This window comes from Equus asinus, chromosome 1 (assembly GCF_041296235.1).
Source record: "Equus asinus isolate D_3611 breed Donkey chromosome 1, EquAss-T2T_v2, whole genome shotgun sequence".
In the NCBI taxonomy this organism is placed as follows: Eukaryota; Metazoa; Chordata; class Mammalia; order Perissodactyla; family Equidae; genus Equus; species Equus asinus.
In genome coordinates, this window is record NC_091790.1 from 128,281,556 (window position 1) to 128,309,470 (window position 27,915).

Consider the following 27,915-nt stretch of genomic DNA (forward strand, 5'->3'; position numbering starts at 1 on the left):
TTATTGATTAAATCAGGATAAAAATAGGGTTTTTCAGGCTGTTGTATTGGTTAAATATAAAAATACAAAGAAAGCACTTAGTAAAGAAAACAGTCTGTTGTAAACACTTACTACTTCTTCCGTTACTACTACAGCTTTGATGACTACTACTGTTGCTATGGTTAGACTCGGTTTATGACATTTGACATGTTGCCTATTGTGTTTTTCTCTCTTCAATAGACTGTAAAATTCTCAAAATCAGAGACTAATTCTTAGTCATCTTTGAAACCCAAGCACAGAATGTTGTTCCTGGTACTTAGGAGGTACTCAACACATGCAACATAAATGGTCTGAGGCCTAGATGCTCACGTCCTTGAAGCTGTGCTCTCTTTTCCTCCATCTGGCCTGAGATGGTGTTTCTTATCCTTGAAAATTTATTTCTACAGGCCATTAAAACTTTCCTGATCTCTCATTGATGACTGAAAGTGGATTGGAGAAATAGGTCAATTAACTGTGGGATCAGATGTTAGATGGGTTATTGATGAGGATACTGAATTTTGCAAGATGGATTGCTAACTGGAAGGAAAGATGTGTCAGACACTGTAGAAAGTGTAAGAGAATTGTGGAAATTAGTACGTCATTTTAAAAAGGATAAGAAAGGAATAGTGAGAAGATGGCAAAATATTCAAAACAAGTTTTTTTGGTTTGGTTTTTTTTTTTTTTTTGGTTATGATTTCAGCAGAAAGTTTTAGAAGTGGCAGCAGGGTCCAATAAGAATGCTTTTCTTCGCTAGATGCTATTCTTCCAGAGAACATAAGCTCATAATAATATGGAAATATTTTTTAGAACATTAATGAGTTGACCTAGTTTTCAAAATATGCTAATCAAATATCACACAGTTGACTACCATATGGTATAGCAGAAGTGACAAAATAATATAACTGGAAATGAAAGAGACATCAACATGACATTGATAATCCTAATCTATGTTTCATATTAAATCTTGGATTTTGAAATAATCTTTAAAATCTTTCAGATACGCTAATGAAAACTAAGAACAAAGCTGATTTCTTAGGATGCCATTTTAAATTGGAAGTTAACCAGATGTTGGTGTGCACTTCTAAAGGAAGTTGTGATTCCTACAGTTCACTTCCACTGGAATAGTCCACAGACCAAGGACTGCTCTCCTAATTGGTGGGACTGGGGAAGTTTAAAACCAAGTGGCAGAATAAATGACCTAGAATTTCAACAAAATTTCATCCATAAAATTTAGAATTTCTGCAATTTTCTCTTATACACCTTTAATTTGATGTTTTTAAGTTAAATTACCTAGATATATGCACCAAGTAAAAACATAGTTTATTTAAAAATTATGTGTATTTGAGTTGAATATATATACATGGGACAATTATAGTTACTACTATTGAATAATGAGAATCTATATAGGATTTCTTCTGGCATTTATTGACATAAGGTATTAATTGTTATATACATATTTTTAAATCAATTTATTTAAACTAAAAAAAAAAACAAACACAGTTCACTTGTTTCTCCTACTCCCATCCCTCCCTTGCCTCTGTCAACCATCAATCTGTTTTCTGTATTTATGAGCCTAGTTTTTCTTAATTTACAATTTGTTTTAGATTCCACATATAAGAGAGATCGTATGATATTTGTCTGTCTTTGTCTCATTTGTTTTATTTGGCATAGTGCCCTCAAGATCCATCCATGTTATCACAAATGGCAACAGCTTATTCTTTTTTATGGCTAAATAACCTTCCATTGTTCGATCATACAATAGCGTATTTTGTATATATATATATATATACACACACACACAATGGAATATACACCACAATTTCTTCATCCATTCATCCATCAATGGACACTTATGTTGTTTCTATATCTTGGCTATTGTAAATAATGCTGCAGCGAACTTGGGGGTACATAGGTCTTTTCAAGTTAGTGTTTTTGTTTTCTCCAGGTAAATACCCAGAAGTGGAATTGCTAGATAATATGGTAGTTCTATTTTTAATTTTTTGAGAACCCTCCATACAGTTTCTATAGTGGCTGCACCAATTTACATTCCTACCAACAGTGTACAACCATTCCCTTTCTCCATATCCTCACCAACACTTGTTATTTCTAGTCTTTTTGATAATAGCCATTCTAACAGGTGTGAGATGATAACTCATTGTGGTGTTTTGTTGTTGTTATTGTTTTGCTGAGGAAGATTGTCCCTGAGCTAACATCTGTGCCAATCTTCCTCTATTTTGTATATGAGACGCTGCCACAGCATGGCTTGATGAGCAGTGTGTAGGTCAGCCCCTGGGATCTGAACCCTCAAACTCTGGGCCACCAAAGCAAAGTGCACAGACTTAACCACTATGGCATGGGCCGGCCCCAGTCACTGTTGTTTTGATTTGCATTTCCCTCATGATTAATGACGTAAAGCATCTTTTCATGTACCTGTTGGCCATCTGTATGTCTTCTTTTTAGAAAATTGTCTAATCAGATCTTCTCCCATTTTTAAATCAGATTAGTTCTTTTGCTATTGAGGTATATGAGTTCTTTGTATATTTTGGATATTAGCCCTTATCAGATACATGATTTCCAAATATTTTTTCACATTCTGTAGGTTTCCTTTCCACTTTGTTGATGGTTTCCTTTGCTATGCAGAAGCTTTTTAGTTTGATGTAATCACACTTGTTTATTTTTGTTTTTGTTGCTTTTGTTTTTGGTGTCAGATTAAAAAAATCATTGCCAATGCCTACTTCAAGGAACTTATTGCATATGTTTTCTTCTAGGAATTTTATGGTCTCAGGTCTTATATTCAAGTCTTAATCTATTTTGAGTTAATTTTTGTGTATTATGCAAGATAGTCCAGTTTCATTCTTTTGAACGAAATTGTCAATTGTTAATGATATTGTTATACACTAGGAAGTAGCAATTCAATAAAAAGTATATACAAAGTTGATCTAGCTATATATTTTTATTAAAATGCTAAAAATTTTTGAAGTTTGCTTGTGGGATGTTGTCCCTGATATGTTAAATTATTGTGTAAGGATATTGTTTCTCACAAAAGTATTCATTTCAAATTGTTATTAAAAATTGAGGTATTTTCTAACAAAATTATTTTCATTTATAAGAACAGACTTTATAAATGCATATATGATTCCAAAAATATTTTTTCTTATTATGGTCACATAATCAAATATGTGAAGAAAACTCATTTTGTATCAATTCAAATATTCTTTTTTTGGGAAAGGGACCTCATTTTAACAGTTTAAGAAGGATGCATGAAGAAACCAATTTTTTTGTTAGAGAAAATGAGTTGTCGACATCACTCTAAGTGTTTTATAACTGAAGAATTTACTGATTTTCATTGGTTCATTCATCTTCCATATTAATATCTTATGCTAATTGAGTGCTCAAGTAAATAAATTGCTTCCTTGAATGTATATTGTTTTTAGATGATCTAAACTAAAATAATGCTTATTGCAATGGCAGTTTATTGAAACATTAATAGATTACTTATTTTCACCATATGATGCAATATGATAATAAAAAGGTTGTGCTCAAATTGAATTAAATAACAAAATTGCAAACTGGGGTTTAAAATTTGCTGAATGTAGATCTAAGACCAGCCATTTATTACTTTTCTCTCCTACAAAGTTGGGGTTAAAAAAATGCCCTACTCAGATAAAGAAGATCAAATGAGATCATGAAAATACCTTGAACATTACAAAGTGGTAGAAAAATGTAGTACTGCTATCACCAAACAGTGACTTTAGTACAGGTTTATTAGTGCTTCTGCACTTCTGATTATGTTAACTTTAACATTATAATGTTAAATCATAATGTAATGCAATGCGATATACTATAAAGGGTTTCTGCTCTGAGGTTTAATATGTACTGCTATCAATCAGATGATTTTATAAAAATGTATAAACATTTCCTTTGAACAAGTTCAAGAGTATTACTTCTCAGTAATGAATATAGAGCTACCTGGTAGGACATAATTTTAATAAACACTGTCTAATGACAAAGAGGAGTTTAGAAAGAGGCCAGTATGGAAACAATTGCAAATTATATTCCAATCTTCACTAGGAGGAACAGGATATGTTAGTTTTTGAATGATTAGGGATTTTGTAATCCCGAGTATTTGTTGTTTGCTTTTTAAATTCCTGAGAAGTTAAGAATTTAAAGGATAAACTTTAACAATGGCATGTTTCTAAAATTAATGAGTAGACTATTGTTTTGGCCAAAATATAGTAATCTTAGAGTATTTACTTATGCTTTCGTGAGTGAATATATTTCATAAGCGTAAGAATTCAATATACTCTTTGATAGTGTACTTTTCCATATGGATGCCAGATTTTATTTCTGATGCTGTATAATTAACCTGCTTCCTAAACCAAATACAGTAAAGTTACTTTCAACAAACATGCTATTAGGGTCAAAGTAATGCAAAGAAGAAAATAAGCAATGTTCCTGAGATTGGTAGATGTCAACAATGCAAATTTGAAACATAGATGTACCACTTTTAGTCATTATCTAAATTCAAGCAGAATTTATTGAATGGTATATAGAGACCTATATTAATGTGCTGACTTTTATCAGCAACTTAAAACATTGCATGAAAAAATAAGAATATTTCAGAACTAATGAAACTGTCATTCTTTTTTTGAAATTCAGGGATGCAGACACCCTAAAATGTGATACGTATTACAAAATCCTAAAGTAGACAAGCTATTTGATTTTCAGACACAAAATTTGATCTGAAAGCGTTTAAGTGTCTCTAGAATTAGTTATCAATAAAACAATGAAAACATTAAGAACTGCTTTACACAACTGACATGAATTTAAAAACATGTGATTTACTTGAAGGCTAATGCTTCAGTGAGATTTACAAAGAAAGCATGGAAGTTGAGACTTAAAATTTACCCAAATTGTGATGACTTGAACACATTTATGAAAACTTTTGCTTAGGTACCATATAAATAAATAGTGTGTCTACAAGTATAATGTTTACATTAAGAGACATAAAATACATTCTTTTGTTACAAGAGAAAAAACTTGACAGTTTAATATAGTGGTGGTGTGGAGTTGACAGATTCAAGATGCAGCTAGGCCTCCTCATTTTTTAAAACTTTTTCTTTTGTTTAAAGAAAAAAAATAGGAGACTTTGCCTGTCAACTATCTGTGTTAACTTGACCTGCATCATTGTTTAGCCCTGAAGTACCCCATCTAGGGTATCCACTGAACAAATACAGGCTTCATATCTTAATGATATCTTTCATGAAGTCTTGTTTGTGAGTCACCTTGCTAATTAGCAAGGCGATGTTGGAACCTGTGGCCACGTCATCTAATACTAGATGAGGGAGATAATCCTGAAGGTAGGTGAAATATAAGAGAAACTTCATCTGAACTGTGTTGCAGCACAGAGGGGTCAACCTGGTAAAGCTATTTTCTCCCAGCCATTAGTCTCCAAAACCCAGCTGAAGCACGACAGACTGAACTGGAGAAGAGATTATGGCATAAAGATTAGTTTGAAGATAATTGTGAGGACACTGCCCAGTGCTATGACTCCAACTGAGTAAAGATAAAAGTGGCCAACACTCAGAGGGAAAGGAGGGAGGGAGAGCAAAGAGGTCAAGGGATGGAAGGAAGCAGAGTGAATGCCACCATGTGCCAGTGATGAGAATGTGAATACTAATAGAGGGCAATAAATCAAAATCCAAGAAGAACCAAACAAATGTAACATCTTGACTCATAGTAATGGGACATTTTACTCTTCTTTGTGAACCCTGGGCTAGTACAAGCACAGAGAATACTTTTTCCCAGAATAAAAGTATTTTTCACCCTATCTTCCATTCTCCTTATGTCTTCTGCCTAGATGGCCCTTCATTTTACTTCACCTGGGAAAATCTGACTTATATTTCAATTCACAGCCTGTATTGTTTTCTGAACATTTCCGTGATCCCTTTCCACAATTTAAATACTTCCTACTCTCTGATCCCATAGCACTTTTATTATGAGCTTGCATTTGGCAGTTATCATATTGTAACCTGGTTCTTTCCAACAATGACTTATGTATATTGGTATTTCCTATACCAGGTGTCATGTGAGGCACTGAGGGCAGAGATAAATTAGATCCTGTCCTCAAGGAGCTCACAGTCTAGAAAGGGAGATGGGAATGTAAACAAAGAAATTATACTTCGTGATAAGTATGGCAATAAAACGTATATAGAAAGCACAAATTTAGTACAGACAAGGTGGTTAGCCTAACCTAGGGATGCGAGGATCAAGAAAGACTTGCCAGAGAAGATGATGTAAGGCCATTTTGTTTTCTTTATTTCATTGTGAACTCTTGAGGATAGGGGTTATGTCTCACTCATCTGAATATCCTCATCACTTACCAGTGCCTATTACATAGTACACAGACAAAATCTATCACTGGAATTTAATTGAATGGATAAGAATCTGGTTGTAAAAGATAAAGTGTCTAGAAGCTCAATTTCTTTATATTCAAAATCGTCTTTTTGTTTGGTTTGGTTTAATTTGGTACCTGTGCCTGTGTGTGCTTGCGTATTTGAAACAAAAACCCATGTGTTTCTTTGGTCAGGTTGACTGAAAATGGCCATACTATATGAGGCACCATTTCTGTGACTTCATTCTCTTTCATTTATAGGTCCTCTTATTATATTAACTTAAAAGAGGTATGTTTCTTTAATTAACTAGAATAAGAAAATTGTTAGAAATCAAATAAACTAATAGCATTTTGCAGATTTTTTGAAAAATAATGTTTTCTTCTTTATGGAAACGTGCATTTTGCAAACATTCACCGACTTTAAATAACTATTACAAACAAAGTGAAAATAAAAAGAATGGATGTCAGAGCATAAGGCCAATTTATAGCTAACACACTATAACACAATAAGATGACATTGAATTCTATTTGTTAAGTGTGTCTTTGAAACCATGAAACTTGATAGATTTCCATTAAAATGAATGCAAATTGTGTTTAAAAAATGAATTCATAAACCAAAGATTTCAAAATGTTATACTAATCACTCCATATTGATAAAATGCTTGCTTATGACCTTCAGGATAGGCAATTTCAATAACAATTATTGGGTATCTTTGTAGATCTTCAATGAAACCAAACTGATTATCATAATGACACATTATAGGATTTCATCCCCATATTTCTTTTTTAGGTATGACATAAATGTAACAATATTTAAATTAAAGGGCATAAAAATTCACATCGTCACCATAATAGAACCCAGTTTACAGATGACTACAATGAAGAAATCTGCTAGCTGATTATGTAGCAACCTGGCTCTGGTTCTCAACATTTTCTAAACTTATGTTCCTTGACATCATATGCTATGGGGAACAGTAAAGACATCTGAATTCAAATCTTTTGAAGAAATGTGTATTTAGCAACTGAATACATGCTAAAAGGAATAATTTACAGCAGCAATTTCATTACATTTTTCTCTCCAGTTTTCTAGTTCCCATCTGAAATGCAATGATAAATACAGATATGGAACATATTTACTACCTGGCAAAAAACATGCGTATTGAATGGGCACACACCTTCTGCCCTTAAATAGCACATAAACCACCTTGTTACCTGTGTGGGAAAATCTTGCATTTTAGGATGATGTTGAACACATTGAAATTGAGTACCTATAAAAAGTTGCATTTTATACTGTTCTTCCTCTTCTTTTCAAAATTATTTACATCTCTTTTGCCTAATGTGTAGGTAGCAAAAATATTAAACACATATTAAAAGTCACTAAGTAATACATAAAGAGGAGCATTAAGTGTGCATTTACATGCATTTACATTTTTTGTTTGATTTCAACTGGGCCATAATTTCTCCGCTGCAATGTATCTTTTTCCTACCTTAAGACTGCTGTCATCATTTGCTTAAGGTCACGTGAGTCTCTTAAAGTTTCAACTCTGATAATACATGCATATACCAAAGCCTATTAAAACTAAATTAAATGAGACTTCGATTATTTTTTGTGCAAACTGCCCCCTCTCAATACACATTGGCAGAAGATTATGACTGCAATGAGTTATTTACCTGCAAGTTAAATCTATAATTTTCTTTGAAAACATAGATTTGATGGTTTATAGAGACATGACAGTAAATTTGTTTGTTTTTGTTTCTTCTAATTGAAGTCTAGAATTTCTTTCTATGGATATTTTACAATGCTAAACAAAATGCATTCGGCCATTGGAAGGCCTCCCAAAGTTATCATACAACCTCTATCCCTTCAAATCCTTTATTTTTAAGGACTTATAAGATACTTCTATTATTGCAAATAAATCTGATGTAGCTGCAAATTTAGAATGAAATGCAACACTGAATTTTAGTACAGTTAAGAAACTCTATGAAAATAAAAGAATGACCTATTTTTTGGAGCACTGTTTGTTCGTTGATTTATATTTCAAACACTTTTTTTTTCTCTACAGGGAGTGTGTCCTTCAAATAATTTAAAATTCAGCTACCATTTGAGGATGTACTTCGATGTACTTCCAAAAGTAACACTGTATTAATCAATGGAGCCTAAAATTGAATGTAGAATATTTTTAGACTTTCATTTGAAACAAGCATCAACAAATTGCTTATTCAAAGTAATGATTAAAACTGAAGCATGAGCTTCCATCTGTGAAATATTTCAGCTGATAGAGAATTTTTTAAAAATTCACTGTAGTCTGAGGTGAGAAATTAATGCTCAGTTAATTAGAATCCCAAGACAGCTAGAGTTAGAATTTCAATGTCACTTTCATTAATTGGCAATGAGATGTTTCCTTTGCATTTTTGTGCATGATGAAGGCCCTAGGGAGGGATTCTGGGAAAGGTGAGTGCAGTGCAAAAGAGAGTATATTGTAAGGCTGAAGGTCTTATACATCCTTGAGACATGACAAAGGGTTTAACATGCTTTGAGTGTGGGTTGTATCCTGGAAAATAGTCTGTATAAAAGTCATTCCCATTGATGTGAAAAGAATCACGTGTTCTTTAGACAGATAATTGTCTTAAACATGGTGAGATAAGAGGCAGCTGATACAGATGTAGACAGAGTTGGGAAATTTACTTTTAAGCTGTTCTGAATATTACTGATCTCTGTCTTTTCAAAAAAAATTAAGTGGCACAGATTCCTAATGGAATCATGAGAGAGTTTTTATGTCTCAAATATCATGCAGAGATTCAAGCACAGAATTAAGAGACATTTTCTATTAACATTATATTAAGATAATTCTTATTATTTTCATGAAATATGCAGTTCCTTTTTTCTTCATTAATCTACTAGGTACAAAAAAATGCATTTAACAAATCAATTTGTTTCTTCCCTTGTTTGCTAGCTAAATGCTCTGTTTTTCTAAGGACATTATGCAGGTTAAAATTAAGTTAGATAATGCTTAAACAAGGGGAGGTGTTATTTGTTTGAATTCCTCAGAGAAATAAAGCATAATTTATATCCAGGTTTTAGGAATTAATTGTTAATAATGTATATATGTTTCTAGGACAATACTGGCTATCCCTCTCAGAACTGAAGACAAAATGTCAAAAAAAAGCAGCACACAACTGGGGTTTTTTAAACAAAAACTATATAGCACAATAATTGTAAGACAAAGACCTACTCTAGCTTAGAAAAAAGCTAAACTTTACTGCATATTTGTCATGGTACATTTAAATTATAGTTTTAATAAAATACATCTTTAGGTCAAAGCTGAAAGAAGACATCAGTAGTAGATCAGTGTAGTCCATTTTTCTTCAAGAGGATGAATGGTTTATGTTTTTTTATGTTTCCACAGACCATTTCATTTAGTATCGTTTTACTCCTCTAGTACATATAAACATGAGTGCTGGTAGACAAAAAATATCCTTGAATCCAACCACATTTTGCAATATTCATCAGCTTAGTAAATCCATGCAGTTTATTTTAAACTTTTAGTTCAATAAAATGGCTTTACTAATGCAGTTTTTCTTCTTTAGATGGCAATATGGCAAATGACATTTTTATTTCTCAGTCAAAGAAGAAAGTGAAACCTCTACAATGAAATCTCGTAGGAAACATTGAGTCTGCTAAAGTGAACATCTGTGTTCACCTGATCTCTATTAGGTGTTGGAATTAGGAGGAAAGCCTGTTAGGAAAGTTACTCATGGACTTAATTTATAATTGGTGGAACTCAGTTGCATTTCCCACCATTGTAAACATCCCCGTAATGCCATGAGAAAAGTTCATGTATATTGCATTTTTTCCAGTTATTGTCTAGGCAAGTTTCTGCTTGTTTGAGGTTTCTAGAGGTAATGCACTTCAGACACTCCTGGGTGCCCTCTCAAATTCGTGGGTCCTCCTGTTTCTACCCTTCTTATTTTCCTGTAAGTGCTTCCATTTGTTGCTGTTCCCTTGGGTGTGTCCTGGCCTTTGCCGTCGTTGTTTTCGGTCCCTTTTCCACACTTGTTCACAGAACTCATCCATTGTGTTCAGGTTGGGGTGGTTGATAAGCTGCATGAAGTCTCTGTACCAGACCTTCTGGCTGGGTGTCATGCTGTTGGATATTTCTTTGGTCTTAGAGCCATCACCATCATCATCTTTGTGAAGAAGTTCTTCCAAATGTTCTGTGTCAATGACTTCCAGGGTGACTTTAAGAAGAGTTTGCATGAATCCGTGTTCCACAGCATGACAGAGGTAATTGCCTGAATCCTTCCTCTGTAGACTACGGAGTAGAAGGCCTTGTTCCGTCCTGATGATGTGATCATCTACTCTGATCTAGCAGAAGGAAAAAAGATCGTAACAAAATATATATATTTAAAAGAAATATAAATTCTGAAACTCTGTCTCAGTAAAAATCTATGTTATGTGTTGAAGCACATTTTAACAGTTAATAAAATTTCTAACTGAAGAGAAATGATAGCATTTCCCATGAGGGAAAAGAAAATCTCTGTCAATTATTTTTAAGATACATTGCAAAATATTGATTGTCTACTGTTTTAATTGAATTTCTCATTATAATAATTTAAAATACTCAAGATAATGGGAAGAAAGGACAATGATATACTTTATTTTATAGATTTTAAAGAAGGTATATAAATATAGGAGAAAGTTAACATTAAATATAGGAATTGGAAAGGCAGAACTATAATGCCAGAAAGCAATGTAGCATTAGAATAAATTTATAATAAGATTTAAAAAATAAAATTAAAAAATCAGCAGTTGAGCAAGCAGAAAAAAGCATGGGATTACATGTTTAATAATTAAATATTAAATTACCTAGGTTTTAGATGTGACATAAATATGAATATATGCTCCTGAGTGTATCTAACTTCAGTTTTATTTTGAAAACAGCTTATAACAGAGATCTCTGAAAGCCTAAGCTGGTAACATATAAAATCAGCCTTGACATTTGTATGATGTGATCACATGTTTAAAGCCTTCTTCAAATGTCAAAAATGATAATGGGAGGATTTTTACCTTTATATTCAGATTATGTTTGTAAAATACACAATGTCTGCACATAATACATTTACGAATCATCTACATAGTTCGGTTATTCTTATTTAATGCTTTTAAAAAGCTTTAAAGACCCAGAGTACTCACTGAGATTTTCTGTGTATAATTCTTTAATTTTACAGATAAATAAAGGGATCCAGTGAGGAGGAAGCTCTGTCTGATGCAACATGTATAATTCATATCAGACTTCATACTGGGGCCTCAGATCCTTCACCCAAAATCTACTATTCCCTTCCTCAAATTTCCCCTCCCCATTTGAAGAGGAAGCTAATGGAGAAAGGAAAGTACCTTTGGATAGCAGATTAATTGAACAAAAGTTAAAATTAGTAGGAGGATTTTATTTTATTTCTTTTTGTACACAAATATAGATAACATAATTGCTTTGAAGATAACTACAGGAAGAAAAAAGAAGACTCTAAAGTATATCCCCAAATTGCTTCTGGGATAAAACTCTTACCAGTTCACCTTTGTTTCTTCAAATCCTAGCACAAAACCTGTCATCTAATCAACCTTCAGTGAATGCTTGTTTAATGAATGAGCTATTGATGGGTTAAGAAAAGGATAAAGATTCACAGTACTTTCCCCCCACCTCAGGTCAACCATGCTGGGGTCATTTAACAGTATATGTTAGATAGAAATAAGCCAGTCAATTTCATCCCTATACCTCTTCTTTCTGCTCTTCGTTTCGCCTCTGGAATTGCCAATAGACCAGAGCTCGCTGCGATTTTGGACTGCATTCCAGGAATGTGCTACTATTTTCTACTCCATAGATGATTCTTTCTTCAAGACTGTGGCCATGGTGATTATCTGGCCAGTGAAGAGGAAATAAAATGAGAAAATGTTAGACAAGCAAACCTAACTTGCCAAAGTATTTATTTGGCAATTCAAGAGATAAATTGGTTGCCAAGTTGGAAGTTTTTCCAAATTGATTGAGGATGACAGCAAAGTCATGGATGTAAGGTTTCAAAACCCAAGTGCCTACCTAAATAGACTATTTTTGTATGGGTTATGTAAAGCATATGCAGAAATTTGTCTACCAGAAAAAAGCATTACATTAACAAAAGCAGTCATGTGTGGAGTATAGTTATACACCTTTATACGCCATGATAATGGGCACCAAGAAATTATTTTCACCATAAAACTCTATGCTGTGACAAATGGGGCCAGCTCATATTGGGCTATTAGTACAATAGTCATACTTACTCTACAGCACTTTTGGAAACAAGAATCTGTTTCTGAGAAATTATTTTGCCTCTTTGTGTTTCTTTCTCATCTGTAAAATTAAATTCACTAGCCAATAATATTTATCTGGTATTTTACAGAATACAAGTAGAATTCAGGAAGTTTATACTCCCCATCAATAATCCCTAAATAATCCACAAGTTTGTTCTGAAGATAAATTGGTGTGAAATATTTGGGATGGCTCAGAGGAAAGATGCACAATTATAATGTAATGTGGTATCCATTGTCCTTATTTTAAAATGACACATCTTTTATTATTTTCAAGAATTAGGCTAAAGAACATGGCAAGCGAATATATTAAAATGCAGCAATGAGGAAACCTGTTTCCTGATTAAGTTTCTATTATTTTATCCTTTATGTAACTTCCTTCAATGTGGTAAATGAAACACAGTGAAGATCAAAAGCATGACACAGGGAGTCTAGGTAAAACTCATTTAGAGGAAAAACTCCTTATTATCTTGTATAATCCTGTTTCCATTATGACATCCTGTACAATCTGGAACTCATTAAGTTAATTTAGAAAATAATAAATACATTTTCACATGCATAGAGGGCTGACAGTGTAGACAGTTGAAAAATTTTTGTTCTCTACTTCAAACTCAGCGAGATTTTTAATTAAAAAAAAATGTTTCCTCCCTTTTTTGGCATCACTTTGACAGTTTTACTCTTGTTATAATCAACTGAGTACTTCTGTCTGTCATAGACAATATGAGTTGCTCTCACTACACTTAAAGCTTTCCAAAATCCTGCTTCCATCCAATTCCTGTACATGGCCTATGTCAATCATCTCCTATCCTCATCCTGCCTACAGGCGACCTTCTGCCTCCATTTTCTATCTCCCGGGATGTCAACTTCACTGCCTCTTCCTCTATTACTCTCGTGTGAAACAAAACTCCTCTAATATTGGGAAGTATCTGTCCCTTCTTATTCAACAAATCAATCCCCTGGAAATAGGAAAAAACAGGAAATGACTGAAATGTAAAGAAACAGCAATATGCAACTGATTCCAAGTCACATTTTTTTCCATATTGGAGATATATATCTTTGTGTGTCAATATCTACTTTGACTATGGTAGCATTTTCCTTTTTCCTCTGAAATTATTTGTATATCTTTAATTGATACGTTATGAATAGCACATGTTGCTGTGCTAGTTTGCAAGACATCTGCTTCCCTGGATTAGAGAGGAATTGAATCTCTATGCCCGACAGGGGCTGGAAAATCTCTTGTATTTCAGGAGTTACCATGACTAATTAGAATGGTTTGTTAAGTGTTCTTATTACAATAAAATTTTAAAAAGTAAAAGAAAAAATTTTAATTAAAAAAAGAAATCCTTTCACTTTTAGGAAAAAACTTTCCATTCAATCTCTACATATTAATGAATCATAAGATATATGACAGCATGATAACATAGAAAAAACAATCCAGTGGGTTTGGAAACAAACACCATGGTGAGCCACCAGTATCTTCTGGCTTACCAACTATACCTCCCAGGCCTATTTTTCCCGTAGAAATTTACGATAATAACTGACTAGTCTCTTACCTAATCTGTCTAAATTACTAAGGATATCTATAGAAATCTAAGGTATCAGTAAATCATTGCTCTCAAACATAGGACTCTTTAAATCCCTCAGTACATTAGTTGACACAAAGCTAAGAAGAGCGATGCAACTTGTATAATAAGAAAGAAGAGAGTTTAATATAAATGTAACATTGAATAGGTACACTTAAAAAAAGTAACTTGGTTGTCTTCTTCCCAATCAATTTAATCATTTTACTTGAACCACAGAGAGCTTTCTATTAACCTTTCTTAGTCCTGAAAACCTGCTCAGTTTTTAGTTTCTCTTCAAGATCACGTCTGGTGGCAGCAAATGATTCCCAATGTACAAAAAGAAAAATTCTCTTGATAGTAAATGTTTTCTTCTATTTAAAAAATATTTCATTTTATCTTCTACTTACCTATAGTAGAATATAATGTAAGATGTTATTTGATTTAACCAAGAATTTATACCAAGTTATTTTTAGTCTATTATAGCAACAGTTGATGGTCTTTTTCAAGAAACATTGACATTCAGGTACTTTTCTACCTGAATGAGATAAGAACAATAACTGGAAAGTTTGGTTCATTCGCCTGCTAGCTTTAGTTAATTTGCCTTTATAACTACTCTTCCCAATACCTTAAGGACTCATTCCCCTGTAAATTGGCCCTTTCTTTCTCTCCTTTGTCTAAGTAAAAAGCAAAAGAAAATCTAGTTAGCAAGCAGTGAAGCTAAAAGTCCTGTCATATTAACTCTCAGCGAGTCACTATGCAGAGGCACTGTTGTCTTTCCTCGATTTGAGATTCACCTATTCTATGTTTTGTTAGGTACTGCTGCCATCAGCAAAAATTGCAAAAACTAAATTTCCACTAAGTGTAGCTATTTCCATTAATTCCTCTGCAGTAGAATGTTTCTATCATCAGCAACTTTTAATTTAGGGCCAGAACTTTCATTTAAAGTGGCCTCAGCCAAGCATTCAGATATTTGGGTGCTCAGATGTAACAACCTGTAAACATTTTTTTCTGTTAATGTCTCCAAACCTGACATCTTATAAACAGATACCAAATAAATATTTAGAAAGAATGATTAGAAGGCACTCAGTAAATATCCATTCCCTTTCCTGGCCCTTCTACCCAACTGCTTGAGTAAATTTTGCACAACACAGAAAACATTAGAGGTCCAATAACAATATGTTTCTCTCTCTCTCCTTTTCTCCCTCCTTTCTTCCCCCTGCCCCCAATAACTCTTTGTCTCTCTCTCCTTCTCTCTCTCTTTCAGAAAAATTTACGAAGGAACAACATTTTGATTCTTGTCTTCTAATCTTACTAGATTTTCAATTTTTTCTTTGAATGTCAAACGTACTCTCATTTTGACTGTTTATTAAAGCAAACAGCTTTGCATAAAAATGGCAGCATAGTATAGCTATAAGTATTTTCAGAGCATATAATATTGAGCTCGTAATCACCCAATATAAATCAGAAGCTTAACTGAGAAAACACTGTTGATTAAAGATTTCTTGAAGGATATGAAATCTTGCAAATTCAGGGTTAGATAAAACCCAAAATCTCACTCTAGATTAAACTAGTTGATCTGAGAGCAGTTTACATGGAACACATTGTGTTAATCCCCTAACATAACTGATTTTATGGAATTATGTTGGCTGAGGTTCCTCTGATTATGTTGAGGAAGCCCATAAGCAGTACTCTATGGATTTGCTCACTGTGTTTATGTCACAATGTGGTTGAGTATGATGTTCGTTGCACTGCGGTGTTTTCTCCACGTTCATCTTTGAGAAATTTTTCTTTTTGGTCTTAGTTTTTAGGAATTATTGAGATTCTCTTGAACAATTGATTTTTTTAAAATAAACTTTGTGACTGATTAGTTGATCGCATTTTCCCCTCTACATTGGCTAAAAAGACCTACTTAGAGGGGTTGGCCCCATGGCCAAGTGGTTAAAGTTCCGCACACTCCACTTGGGTGGCCCAGGTTTGTGGGTTCAGATCCCAGGCGTGGACTTACTCCACTCATCAGCCATTCTCTGGAGGCATCCCATATACAAGAAAATAGAAGAAGATTGGTACAGATGGTACCTCAGGGCTAATCTTCCTCGAGAGAAAAAAGAGGAGGATTGGCAACAGATGTTAGCTCAGGGCAAATCTTTCTCACAAAAAAAAAAAAAACCAAACAAACAAAAAACAACTCATTAGACAAATTTATGTTTTACCCTTACAGCTTCTTGGTAAATATGTTCTTGCTGCATGCATGGTTGTGTTCTCTGTCAGTATACCTGCTATGCTTATGTGCCATTATTGCTATCTTTACCTTATCTTTGTTTTTAATCAAACAATTGCAAATTGTCTTAAATATATTAGGTCATTTAGCAATTATAGACAACATAAAATTTTTATAACCCTTTTTAATATCTTTTATGATGTTCTTAAAATATATCTACAAAAAAAAATAATGTCTCGATACAGAAATATTCTTAAATATGTGAGGTGATATTATTATTGCTGTTCTTGTGACAGTTTCAACTGTTAATTCAAAACTTAAAAGCCTTTACTGAGAATCCACACTGAGACAAATTATAAACTTCTTCTCAGCATCAATCCTATTCCCCGCACCAGCATCAAAGAAATTATTTCCTCTTCTATGTTTCCTAAAAATCTTTTTTTATCTATCTCTTTAGAGCACATGAAGTCTTATTTGTTACAATTATTTGTTCATCTGGTTATCTTCCTCCATACTGCATGTTCCATAATTCTGGCACAAAGCATTCAGGAACGCTTAGCTGATGTCCGTGGAATGGGAAATCCAGGTAACTATTTACATTGCATTTAAAAGCTGGAATCTCATGTAACTTGACATCCTCAAATCACAGAGTTATTGTAATTACATAAAAGAAATGATTAAAAGTTTAATCAATTAAAAACAGGTTTATAACCCTGATTATGACAGAATATGTTATTAAACTTTTAGTAAATGTAAACATCTCAAATCTAAATTTGTTAAGTTTTATAATGTTACAAGAGTTGATTTGAGATATGGTGGGAAAAGATGATGACTAATCAAGTATATTCCAAAAGCAAAAATTCCAAATATGAGATGATAGGAAGAGAAAGAGACTTGAGAAATCATATGAATACATTTTCACATCTCCAGGGACACCTGTATGTCTCAAGGATGTCCATGCCAATGAGTTAACCTTGTAGATTTCCAGAAAGCAAGCAATCTCATTTTAATCCATTTTAAAATCTATTTAGCAACTATTTTGAATACAAACTTTTGTCATGAACATTACCAGTAGACAAGAAGGGTAAAGTTGTTAAATTGGCATAATGAATTCTCATGGGTTGAATAATCTGAATAGATACAGCAAAATAATTGAGAGCTACAAAAATTAAGATTATTTTAAAAACATCACAGTGTGTTTGAATAACACAATGCTACAATATGTTACAGCTGTTAATGACAAGAAATAATGTTTTTAAGGAAGCAGTCTTCAATTAATCATTTCCTCTTTTAGTGGGATAATTTATGAAAATGAAACGAGGCTAATAAACCAGAAAGAATGGGAGGAAAGAAAGAAGTTAAATAAATTGCTTCCTTTTGTAACAACAAAAAGTCATGATATCCATCATTTGGCCAGAAATATCACGTTGCTAAAGGCCTTATTTAGTATTTGATTCTCTTCCAATATAGCAGAAACAGAAGGCATCACATTTCAGCTTTCCATTTATTTCACTTTTCATTTTAACCCTATAAGTGTCTCCCAAGATTGAAATGTTAATAATGTAACAATCTTAGGAAATTTGACAACATGTAGAAAAGACAGAGATGAGTAAGGTGGTGAACCATATATTTATTCAACTATTTGATCTCTGTTATCATTTTGATGTTCTCCTCCTTCAGGTTATTAAAAAGTTGAATTTCATAAATAATATATATAAAAGTAAAAAAACTGGGGGAGGGGAAAATGGTTGCAAATTATTTAAATATTCAGCAAATACAGTTTGTCTCTGAACTGCATAACAAGAAATCTAATTCCAGTTGTTTTCATCATATTGCAATTTAATTGTTTTTTCAATAATATTCACTGTTAAAGGTTATTCAGGGGAGGAAAGAAAATGTTGCCCATCAACTCTTAGTGACAAGGAAAATTGTAGATATGCACTTCTTAAGTATAAGCATCATTACTTACATTTTCCTTACTAGAATCAAGATGATTTTCTCCAGAAATTCAACAGGCACTTTATCAATAGAAAAGAATCTAATTTGATTTCAAGCAAATGAATAATATCTCTTTAAGTAGCAGTAGCTGAAAAGACATTTCGCTGGATGAATCAATGTCGTTTGAGAAGACGTAAAATATTTAAAAATTTAAAAAATTGACAATAAAAATTTCATTCATCTTTAATATTCATGTATATTTTTGGACCTATTTACATGGTTAACAACTGATTTAATAATATTATATACTACAGTGTACTTAAATTCTACAGTATATACTAAATAAGGTAACAGGGATCATGTTTGCTTATTTATCAGGATAATTCTTCTTACAAGTTTCTCCAATGTTTTGTATGATACTAATACCAACTAGTTTCCCAGTAAATGTTGAATTCGAGTTTGCGTGCATGCATGAATGCAGCTAGAAATGCATGCATCTATGCATATTAAAGTCCACGTGATTAATACATCCATTTGTCAAGTACAAAAAAGACTCAACTAATGAAATCTTAGACAAAATTTAAACTTACAATTTGTCAACTTGTGAAAATAAATTTAAACTTTAAACTACTTTGTTTTATGCCCTAAATTAAGATCTGTCTTTGATGCTGGGAAGTAATTATCAACCAGAGCCCAGCATTTAGAATTTTACAATTCAGGTAGTTCCTAATCTTCCTTGAATCCACAGATTCAAGTAGATTCATGTTTAAAACGTTCTTGTTGGTAGATAGATAGGTAGATGCATAAACAGACAGATAAATAGGGCCAGGTATTTTAATTTTATTATTCATAGGTAATTACTGTATTTGAGAGAATCATTAGTATCTTATTTTTTAGAGCCTTATTAATTTAAGATATGAAAATGAAATTGATGTGTTATGAGCTAACTGTAAAGTCATCTGAAAAGTTATATTTAATACTGTGCTTAGTATCTGGTGATATTAGAGGCTGCAATGCTTCCTAGAATAGGGCAGGCTGAAATTCAATTACTTAAAAAGCAATACCAATATGAAGATATCTACTGTAGTATTTATTTAGTTTATATTGAACATATGATATGTTTTATTTTCATAATTTTATAGCAAACAGTTTACCAAGAAAGCACATATAATCTATATGCCAGAGTAAAATTACCATAGGAACTTTTACATTTAAAAATCAGGAAACATGGACTTTAATGTTTAATTTAGTTTTTCCCAAAGAGTTATGATAGGAGATGATGGATAATACCAAGTTGCTGAAGCAGAAATCTATAAACAATAATGAAAATACCATCTTGTATTTTAATATGTGTTCCTTATGAATTTTGGAATTTAAAGACATACAGCATGCTTAAAAACTTTCCATTTACAACAGTTCAATTATAGGTGTATAAACAATTGGATGATCTCAGTTGACATATTTAAAAACTTAAAAAGGAGAAATGACAGCGCAAAATTTTTCAAACTTCTTATTCAGGTTGTATGTGCATGTCTTGCACACGTATACTGTGAATAATTGAATTATCTGCCTAAGAGAATATTGGAAGATGACTTTTGTGATGATTGATTATCTCCAGTGAAAATAGTTTCAAAAGGGTTTACAGAAATCATAAAAAATAATAGTTTAATAATTTCATTCTAAGATGCACACTTCTTTATATTTTAACGTCTCTGATATCAGAATATGTCTTACAATTGCTTTTGATGTGAGTTGATGTTGCTATTTCCCAGAAAAAATCTGTTCTTACTTCTGTCAGACACATGAGATCCGACTACCCTAATACCTCTTTAAGTTAAAGTCTCTGTCTAAAGTTTTTGGTCCACCCCGTTGGTGTGAATTCAGAAAGTAAAGATTCATGAGTACCATCTTGTGATTCAAGGAGTGTTTTTTCCACCACCCATGATTATGGTTGAAACAGGCAAATTTCCTTGCTATCTTCTTCTGCATGGGAGTTCATTTCTCCTTTGTATTAATGATGAAACATATTGTGTCCTGGCTTGATGTGGGACTATCTATTAGATTGTTCATCTTGGACAGCTTTTCTTTTTCAGAAGTACATAAAGTAATGGTGTATCTTACATTCAGTGACATCTTAGACTTGATACAATTTATTAATTTATTAAAGTTAGGGATTTTTTAGAGCTAACATCATGCTCATCTATCAAAGCTTGAGGCTTCTCTTGGGGCTAAATACTCAGATTCATAGTTGGATTTTCTATATATTTAAAAGACGCTAAAGCACAGACCAAACTAGCATTGCTACAAAATACTAAATGTATAGCTCTGCAGACCATAAAGATGACACTGCCAAAGACATTTTATGAAATTTTGGAATGATTTTGATGCCACCCAAGACAGAAATTGGGAAGAGCTAGTCATGGAGATAATTAAGAAGACTGAATTCTGTAGAGTTTTATTGTTGGGAAGCTAAAGAGAAAATGCATGTATGTAGAACAGCCAAGATAACTGTTATGAAGTGAAATTCAATGATGGCGTTAAACTAGAAGTTAGGACCTAAGATATTTCAAAGATTAAAAAAATCTAAGATGTTAATTTTTTAAAAATGTTGTTACTTATGGTATAGCTTTTTCCTTTCTGGACATGCAGCTCATAGTACAGCTCATTCTTGTTTAGTAAAGAGGAAATGCGAGGTAGTTTAAAGGTAAATTGACTCACCCAGTCATGCTCTTGAATGCAAATTCAGACAAGATTCAATTGTGTGCACAATAGTGATTTTAAGGAAGGTAACGAATTGGAAACAACCTGAGGTTTCTTTTTAGCATTCAGTATGAAGTCTGAGTGGGAAGACAAGAAGATCTGCCAGCGCATATATATTTAGGGTTTTATACTAAAATTTCCCTAGGTGAATAGCCACCAGTGATGGAGTGTGCTGGACCAAGGGGAAGCAGACCTGGATTTTTCTCATTCATCTAGGCCAATTCACCTTTAGGGCTGCCTTTACATGAGAGGAAGCAGAGTGCTGAGAGAGTGTTAAAGGTTTCACGGAGAGTAAAATTTCTTCCACCTTAATTCTGAGTTATTTTATATAGTCTCTCTGTTAAAATCTCAGGATGTGTGAAATATAGAGTGTTACAGAATATGTTTACCATTACAGCTGGAACTGATCATCCTGAAGTGTATAATTTGACTTCAAGTTGCTTAGCAGCTTTCTGTGAAAGCATCTCATATCTTTATATATTTCCATATGAGCACGTATATTTTACTCACTGTGAGATGTGACATTAGCAAGCCATCATACAGGATTTAACAGAGCTGGGCTCTGGGTTTTTGCCCATTTTACTTTCAAATATTGACATCACCTATTCCAAGATAATTCACTGATTCCTAATGATAAGCCTCAGTCTGGCCATTTGGGAATTCCTGACTTAGTTTCCATATATTTGAAATTTATTGTAATCTATGGTGTATATTTTTTTATGCTTGGTCAATTAGCAATACAAGCAGACAAGGAATAAAGAGGCCTTCAAAAAAGGAATGTTTTATTGCTGCAGAGCTTCTTGGACTATTTTACCATTTCCTCCCATATATCACAAGCATCTACTTAGAGTTGTTTATTCTACCCCCGACTCTACCCCAAAAATAGACCCATAATACTGAACCACAGCAATTCCCTTTCCTCCCTACAGTATGCATTCTGATTGAAGAATCAGGAGAAAAATTGATTCATGTTCATTTTATTTTCCATAGCTAAGCAATTCTACATTCCCAATTTCTACAGGCTTTCACCATTCTAATTTCATCAAAGCACAACTTAAGCACTCTCCAAAGTCCATTCATGCAATTGTCAACAACATTTATTTATCCACAGTCTCACTTAAAAAAAAAATGAATATGCCTTTGATCAGCTGTTCCTTATATAATTGTACACTCATAATTCCAGCATATGTATCATTTTGAAAAAATACTGAGTCTTTGAAGGGACTGGATTGCTAAACAAATAGAAGTATCAGTAAGATACTGTGGGGACCTGGAATTGGCCACCCCAAGATATGTCTCTTTGGCATCAGGATTATTTGAGGCTAATTGCTTTTGATAAACTGGGACAGGGAAGGAGGCTCTGAGGAATGGAACTTGCCCTTTGTTAGGACACGTTTACATTTGTAAGGTAAATCTCTATCTGTAAAGGTGCCTCCCTCTCTGTACCAGGAAGAAGAAAGGAGATGACCTTCTCTCTAAAAACTCTTAATCAATACCAAAGGCAAGGACTTAAAATCTGCATTTTATTGTGCTTGTCTGGTAACCTCCTGTAACTGACTTCCCTCCCCCTCCCAACGTTGGCATTTTTTTAAGGATTAAGCATCTTTCCTTAGGCTAGGAACTGATTGCTGTGCTCACCTGTGACCGCCCAGCTCCAGACAATAGACTTGCCTCCTGCTACGCCCACCACCAAGATAGCAGACCACTACCTGCTGTGTCCATCAAGCGCTGTGCTGACAGGGCAATCTTGTGACTATTGTGGGAGGGAGATTTCAATCACATGTGAAACACCCTGTTTGGGGGTATATAACCACTATGTGCACCCCACTTCTTCGGTGCCCTTTCTTCCTTTGGGAAGAAAGGCCCCAGGCCATGGTTCCTCATAAAGCTTTGTTTAATTTTCTCTTGCTATTCTGTCTCATGTGAATTTAATTCGTTCTCTGGCCAGACGAACCCACATTTGGGAAGAGGAAATGTCTTCCTCCCCTACAATACATATAAAGATACAGAGACACAGACATATCAGTGAGATATATATATGTCAGTGATATATACATAGTTCTCCAGCAATCTTCAAAACATAGCATAGTATCCTACATATAGAGGTGTATAATAATTATTTATTAGGTAATGGATTGGTTGATAATGATGTTTTTAAAAGAGAGATTCTGTTCCTGAATATGATGGTGTTAATAATAACAATGTATGAAAAATCATTTTCACAATAAATAATAGATGCTATTTAGTTCAAATCTCTACTGAAACATAAAAACAAGTATCTATGCTACAGCTTGAAATATTACACTATTCACTTAAGAAATATTTATTAAATATCTATGATATTCATGATATTGTATCTGTTACAGCCCTAGAGATAAGAGTAAACAAAATAACAAGGTCCATATTGATATGGAGATTAAAGTCTGACTGGAAATGAGATCTAGTTACATTGTCTTATTTCTTTTTCTTCCAGTTATTATCATTAGCTTCTCCATATCTAAGCAAGTAGATTCTTTATAATGAATTAATATTTCATAATACTGCACTGCTTAAACTGTGCTGATCATAATTCAATATTTTTACGTGAAATAGATAATGGAAGACTAGTGCATGTTTTGCTGTGCATTTGACACATTTAAGAAGGGTGTGTCAATAATTCATTATATCTGTAAAAAGATAAAGACTGATAACATGTGCTCTAATTTATTGATATATTTTTTCTTTATAATGAGAAAAATAACAGACAGGTAAGTCCTTGGCAGGAAAATTTTGCAAGCAAAACTGGATCCAGAATATAGGCTCAGTTGGTGGCTGCATGTCCTCTGGTATTGGCATCCCCCAAACAAGACTGTGAACGCTCATAAATCAGACACCAGCACATGCGGGATACACAGCAGGGGGATCTGACTTTCAGAGAGGTAGCTGGGTTTTCCAATGCATGCTGGGTGTTGTTTGTGCAGTGTATTTTCTTAACATTTATGAAACAAGAATATTCTATACACAGAATTAGTAGATCAAATCCAATTTACAAAAACATCAGACCTTATTTTAGGATTAATGTAAAAGTTACCAAAAAAGTTAATAGGATAATTATATTCAAGTACATGTAAAATGTTTACATTTGACATTTTAGCCATTTTTAACCATGAATGTTCATTAGCAGTGATGTCATTGGTAAGTTTCCCCAGTAGAGGGAAGCATAGCCTCATTATTGTTTTTGTAAAGGGTTGAAGTAAGAGGAGTGAGATATACTACAATATTACTGCATTTTAAATGAAGATTGGTTGATATTTTAGCATTAAATAAGCAACTTGACATTAAATAGGTCTTGACATCTTTTAGGGAGCATAAAATGAACTTCCTCCAAAATCCTCAGTTCAAGGGAATATCAAACTAGTAAATCAGTGTGAAGGCATCTGAATTAGCTTCTACTTGACTAGGATACCCAATAACAATATATTGGGTCTATATCATCAGCATATTAATGAATAATTTGCAGCTCTTATTTTAAGATCACATTTTCTTCTTTGATGTATCTAAATGAATATTTTTGTTGCCTACTACTCTCAGGTTGCCACTGTATACAGAAGCATGTACTTAAACCTTTTTGTTAATATGAGAAAATTGAGCTTTACATCTCATAAAGGTCTGGAAGCTGGAATTTACCATACCTGCAGTAATAAAACGTAATCCAGTGCTTTATGTTCTTTAGAATTTTCTTTCTCCTAGATTTTCTTTCTCTTTAGTTGCATTTCTTTAAGCGTTCTGGAAGAGGTGTGTGCCCCACATGCATATGTGTGGATATGCATTATTGCCTATGATTTTATTCTGCTATTAACAGGTTAAAAGACAAAAACTGTTGTAACTTACCATGGTGTTGTAAGTCTGAACAGTGAGTCAGTGGGTCTCCATTTCTTATATCTTGTCGTCTTGTGCGTCTAAAATAATTACATTTAAAAGGTGTTATTGTATCTCTATTGTCTCTTGGGAATTTGTCATAAGAATTAAAAAGAATCAAAAATCAAAGACTTCAAGAGCTTATAGAAAGAAATGCATCTGCATTTGACTAAAAGATTTTTTAAAATCAGCTCAGTATACCTCCAAGACGATCAAAATGGGAACCAGTAGACAAATGTACTAACAATGCATTAAAAGTCTTTTAAAGTATTGATAACAGAAAATTCATGTTTTTTTGCTATTGGATGTCAATGAATAAGAATCTAACATCCAGAAACTCTAAAATTCTTAACATCTTAAATTCTGAGGAAAAAGCACAAAATTAACCCATTTCTTCAATAAATAGAATTAAACTTTTTTCCCTCATCACTGATAAAGGATTAAGCTTGAAAATTAAAATCCACATGAATGTTCTCTTTCTCTTAATACTTATATATAATCCCTTAAGTAGATTTTTTTTTTTAAATTTAAAAGTATTAAGACAGGAATCTAGTTTTTAAGTTCGTTTTTAGTTTTGGATCATATTAGTTGCAGTACATTCTGGGCATCCTCTCTCTATATTTTGCTAACGGTTAACAGGGAAGGAGAGGTTGGTTCTAGCCATTGTGGTGCAAAAAAATGTGTAGTTTGAGAAAGAGGCTAAAAATGGAGATTGACTATGTGTAATAGACTGGAAAAGATTGAAGACACTTGCCCAACTGTTTTTTGCATCTATTTTAATGGATATTGTCTTGCTGCAAAGTTAGTTACCATCCCTGAAAAGAGCTCTTATAAAGGCCATTGAGAATTGCATATATGGAATTTGTTACTGTATTCATGAATTTAGAAGTCCAAAGTATTTATAGACTTCTATTTGTAGATTTGGTAAGACCATCAAACAGATGTTGCACATTTCAAAATTTAGCCAACAAGGGAACTTGTGAAACACGAACCACAAATCATTTGGGAAGGCATTTTTCTTTCATTTAAACTTTTGAAAAATGCCATCACAAAGGATATCTAAATTATAAGGCCTCTAAACATCCTTTTCAAGACACATGAAACTGGATTAAGTAAAATCTGTAAGGCATAACAAAAATGTGTTAATGATAATTCCTTCAATCTTGGATTGTAGGTATGCAATAAATGCATTTCAAATATATAATCATATACAGGTTTTTAACTTATTATAGATGTATTATGATTTATTTTTATCTTCTTTTTTATTAAGAAAACCTTAAAATTCAAATGTATTATTACTAAATTAGACAATGTTGTACACTTTCACATGGAAAGCAACTATTTCTTTTTAGTTCAAACATGAATTCTACATTTTTTGAGTAACATTAAAAGCTCCCTAGAGCTAAATGAATTTAAGAATCATAAAATTTTAATCTTAAATAATTTAATTTTCTTGCAGTAAAGCTGCATATTGCCATTTATTAAACTATCCATGTTTTCTTTAATCAATAACACATTACCTCTACCTAAAGTTTTTATCTTAGATTTAAGTTGCCAACAAAATCAATAGGTATATAAAAGTAATACAAACATGTTATCTCAATTCTAAGTGTTGAAGGCTTAAGAAAATTGTCAATATTTATTAAATGTTATGAGCTAATGCTACATTTACATTTAACAGTATTATTAACAAGAGACCAAGTTTTAGTCCATCTGGACTGATTATATGATAGGTTTAAGTTGCAGATGATTTAACACAGTAGTCAATGTTATCTAAATTGTGTAATCGAAAGATTTAAGTAAAAATTCATGTTATTTCTTTCCTCTGTTTCCCAAACATTTAAAATAATCCAAATGTTGTAGAACACGCTTCACTAGCAAAGGAAAAAAACCCATGTTCACAGCTTCTTTGAAAATATTAGCTGTAATGAAAAATAAAAAGTATATTTTATGGCTCATAAAATGCAGTGGCTTAATAATGCTGATTTCTATTTTATTTTTCAATAGGTTGATGTGCATACCTTTAATCTTTAGGTTTATGTTAGCAAGATATTGTACATTACTTTCATCTATCATTGCTCATTTCCTAAACATTGGTAAATATCCACAGAGAAAGGTAGCCATAAGAGAGTAGTAGACAATATGTTGAGATGACTATTTTGTCAAATGAAGAAAGTGTTTTTACTTTTTAAAGCAAAAGTAAACGAAGTTTGTGTACAACTTTTAGGATATGTCTAAGAGTTCCCTGAAGTATAACCGCCCCTCCTGAAGATAATACTGTGTTCAATGATTCAATGTCCATGTCTACTGCTTTCAATCTCCCAGACAGTCACTTAGTTATGTCTTTTCTAAACATATTGTTTTAGATAACTTTTCAGATATATCTTAGAAACTTTTATTCAAGCATATCCAAAAAAATACTTTTAAATGCTATCAAGAGTATACTTAAAATAGTTGTATAACACATATACAGATTAATAGATATTTTATTATATGGTTTTATATTTCAAGTTCAAAAACTGTAAATGTGAGATGATACTATGATAATATAGTGGTATTAAAATTTGGGGGTAAAATAGATATATTTCGATGCTAGTTAATCAAAATTATATATATCACACACAAAGATGTGATGTCTTCAAAACTAGAAAAAACTCTTCTTGACTTTTTATAATTGGGTTCCTGCGGACTCTCAAAGACTCTAAAGGTAAATAAATTCATTTCTCTGAGAATTTTCCATTCACCCAGAGATACAAATTGCCTCATTAAATTTTAAAACCAGGCTAGAATG

General features: G+C 32.8%; 1 protein-coding gene across 4 annotated transcripts in view; it reads right to left on the reverse strand.

The window, feature by feature from the left end:
• Positions 1-1,559: 1,559 nt before the first annotated feature.
• Positions 1,560-27,915, reverse strand: part of SEMA3A (semaphorin 3A) — a 456,043-nt gene continuing 429,687 nt past the window's right edge. For all 4 annotated transcript variants that reach the window (XM_070507472.1, XM_070507456.1, XM_070507466.1 and 1 more), the window contains 3 exons: positions 25,098-25,165; positions 12,184-12,326; positions 1,560-10,778 (listed from right to left, as the gene is read on the reverse strand). In XM_070507472.1, the coding sequence (XP_070363573.1) occupies positions 10,323-10,778; positions 12,184-12,326; positions 25,098-25,165 (667 nt within the window). In that variant the 3' untranslated portion in view covers positions 1,560-10,322. The remainder of the gene's footprint in view (positions 10,779-12,183; positions 12,327-25,097; positions 25,166-27,915) is intronic.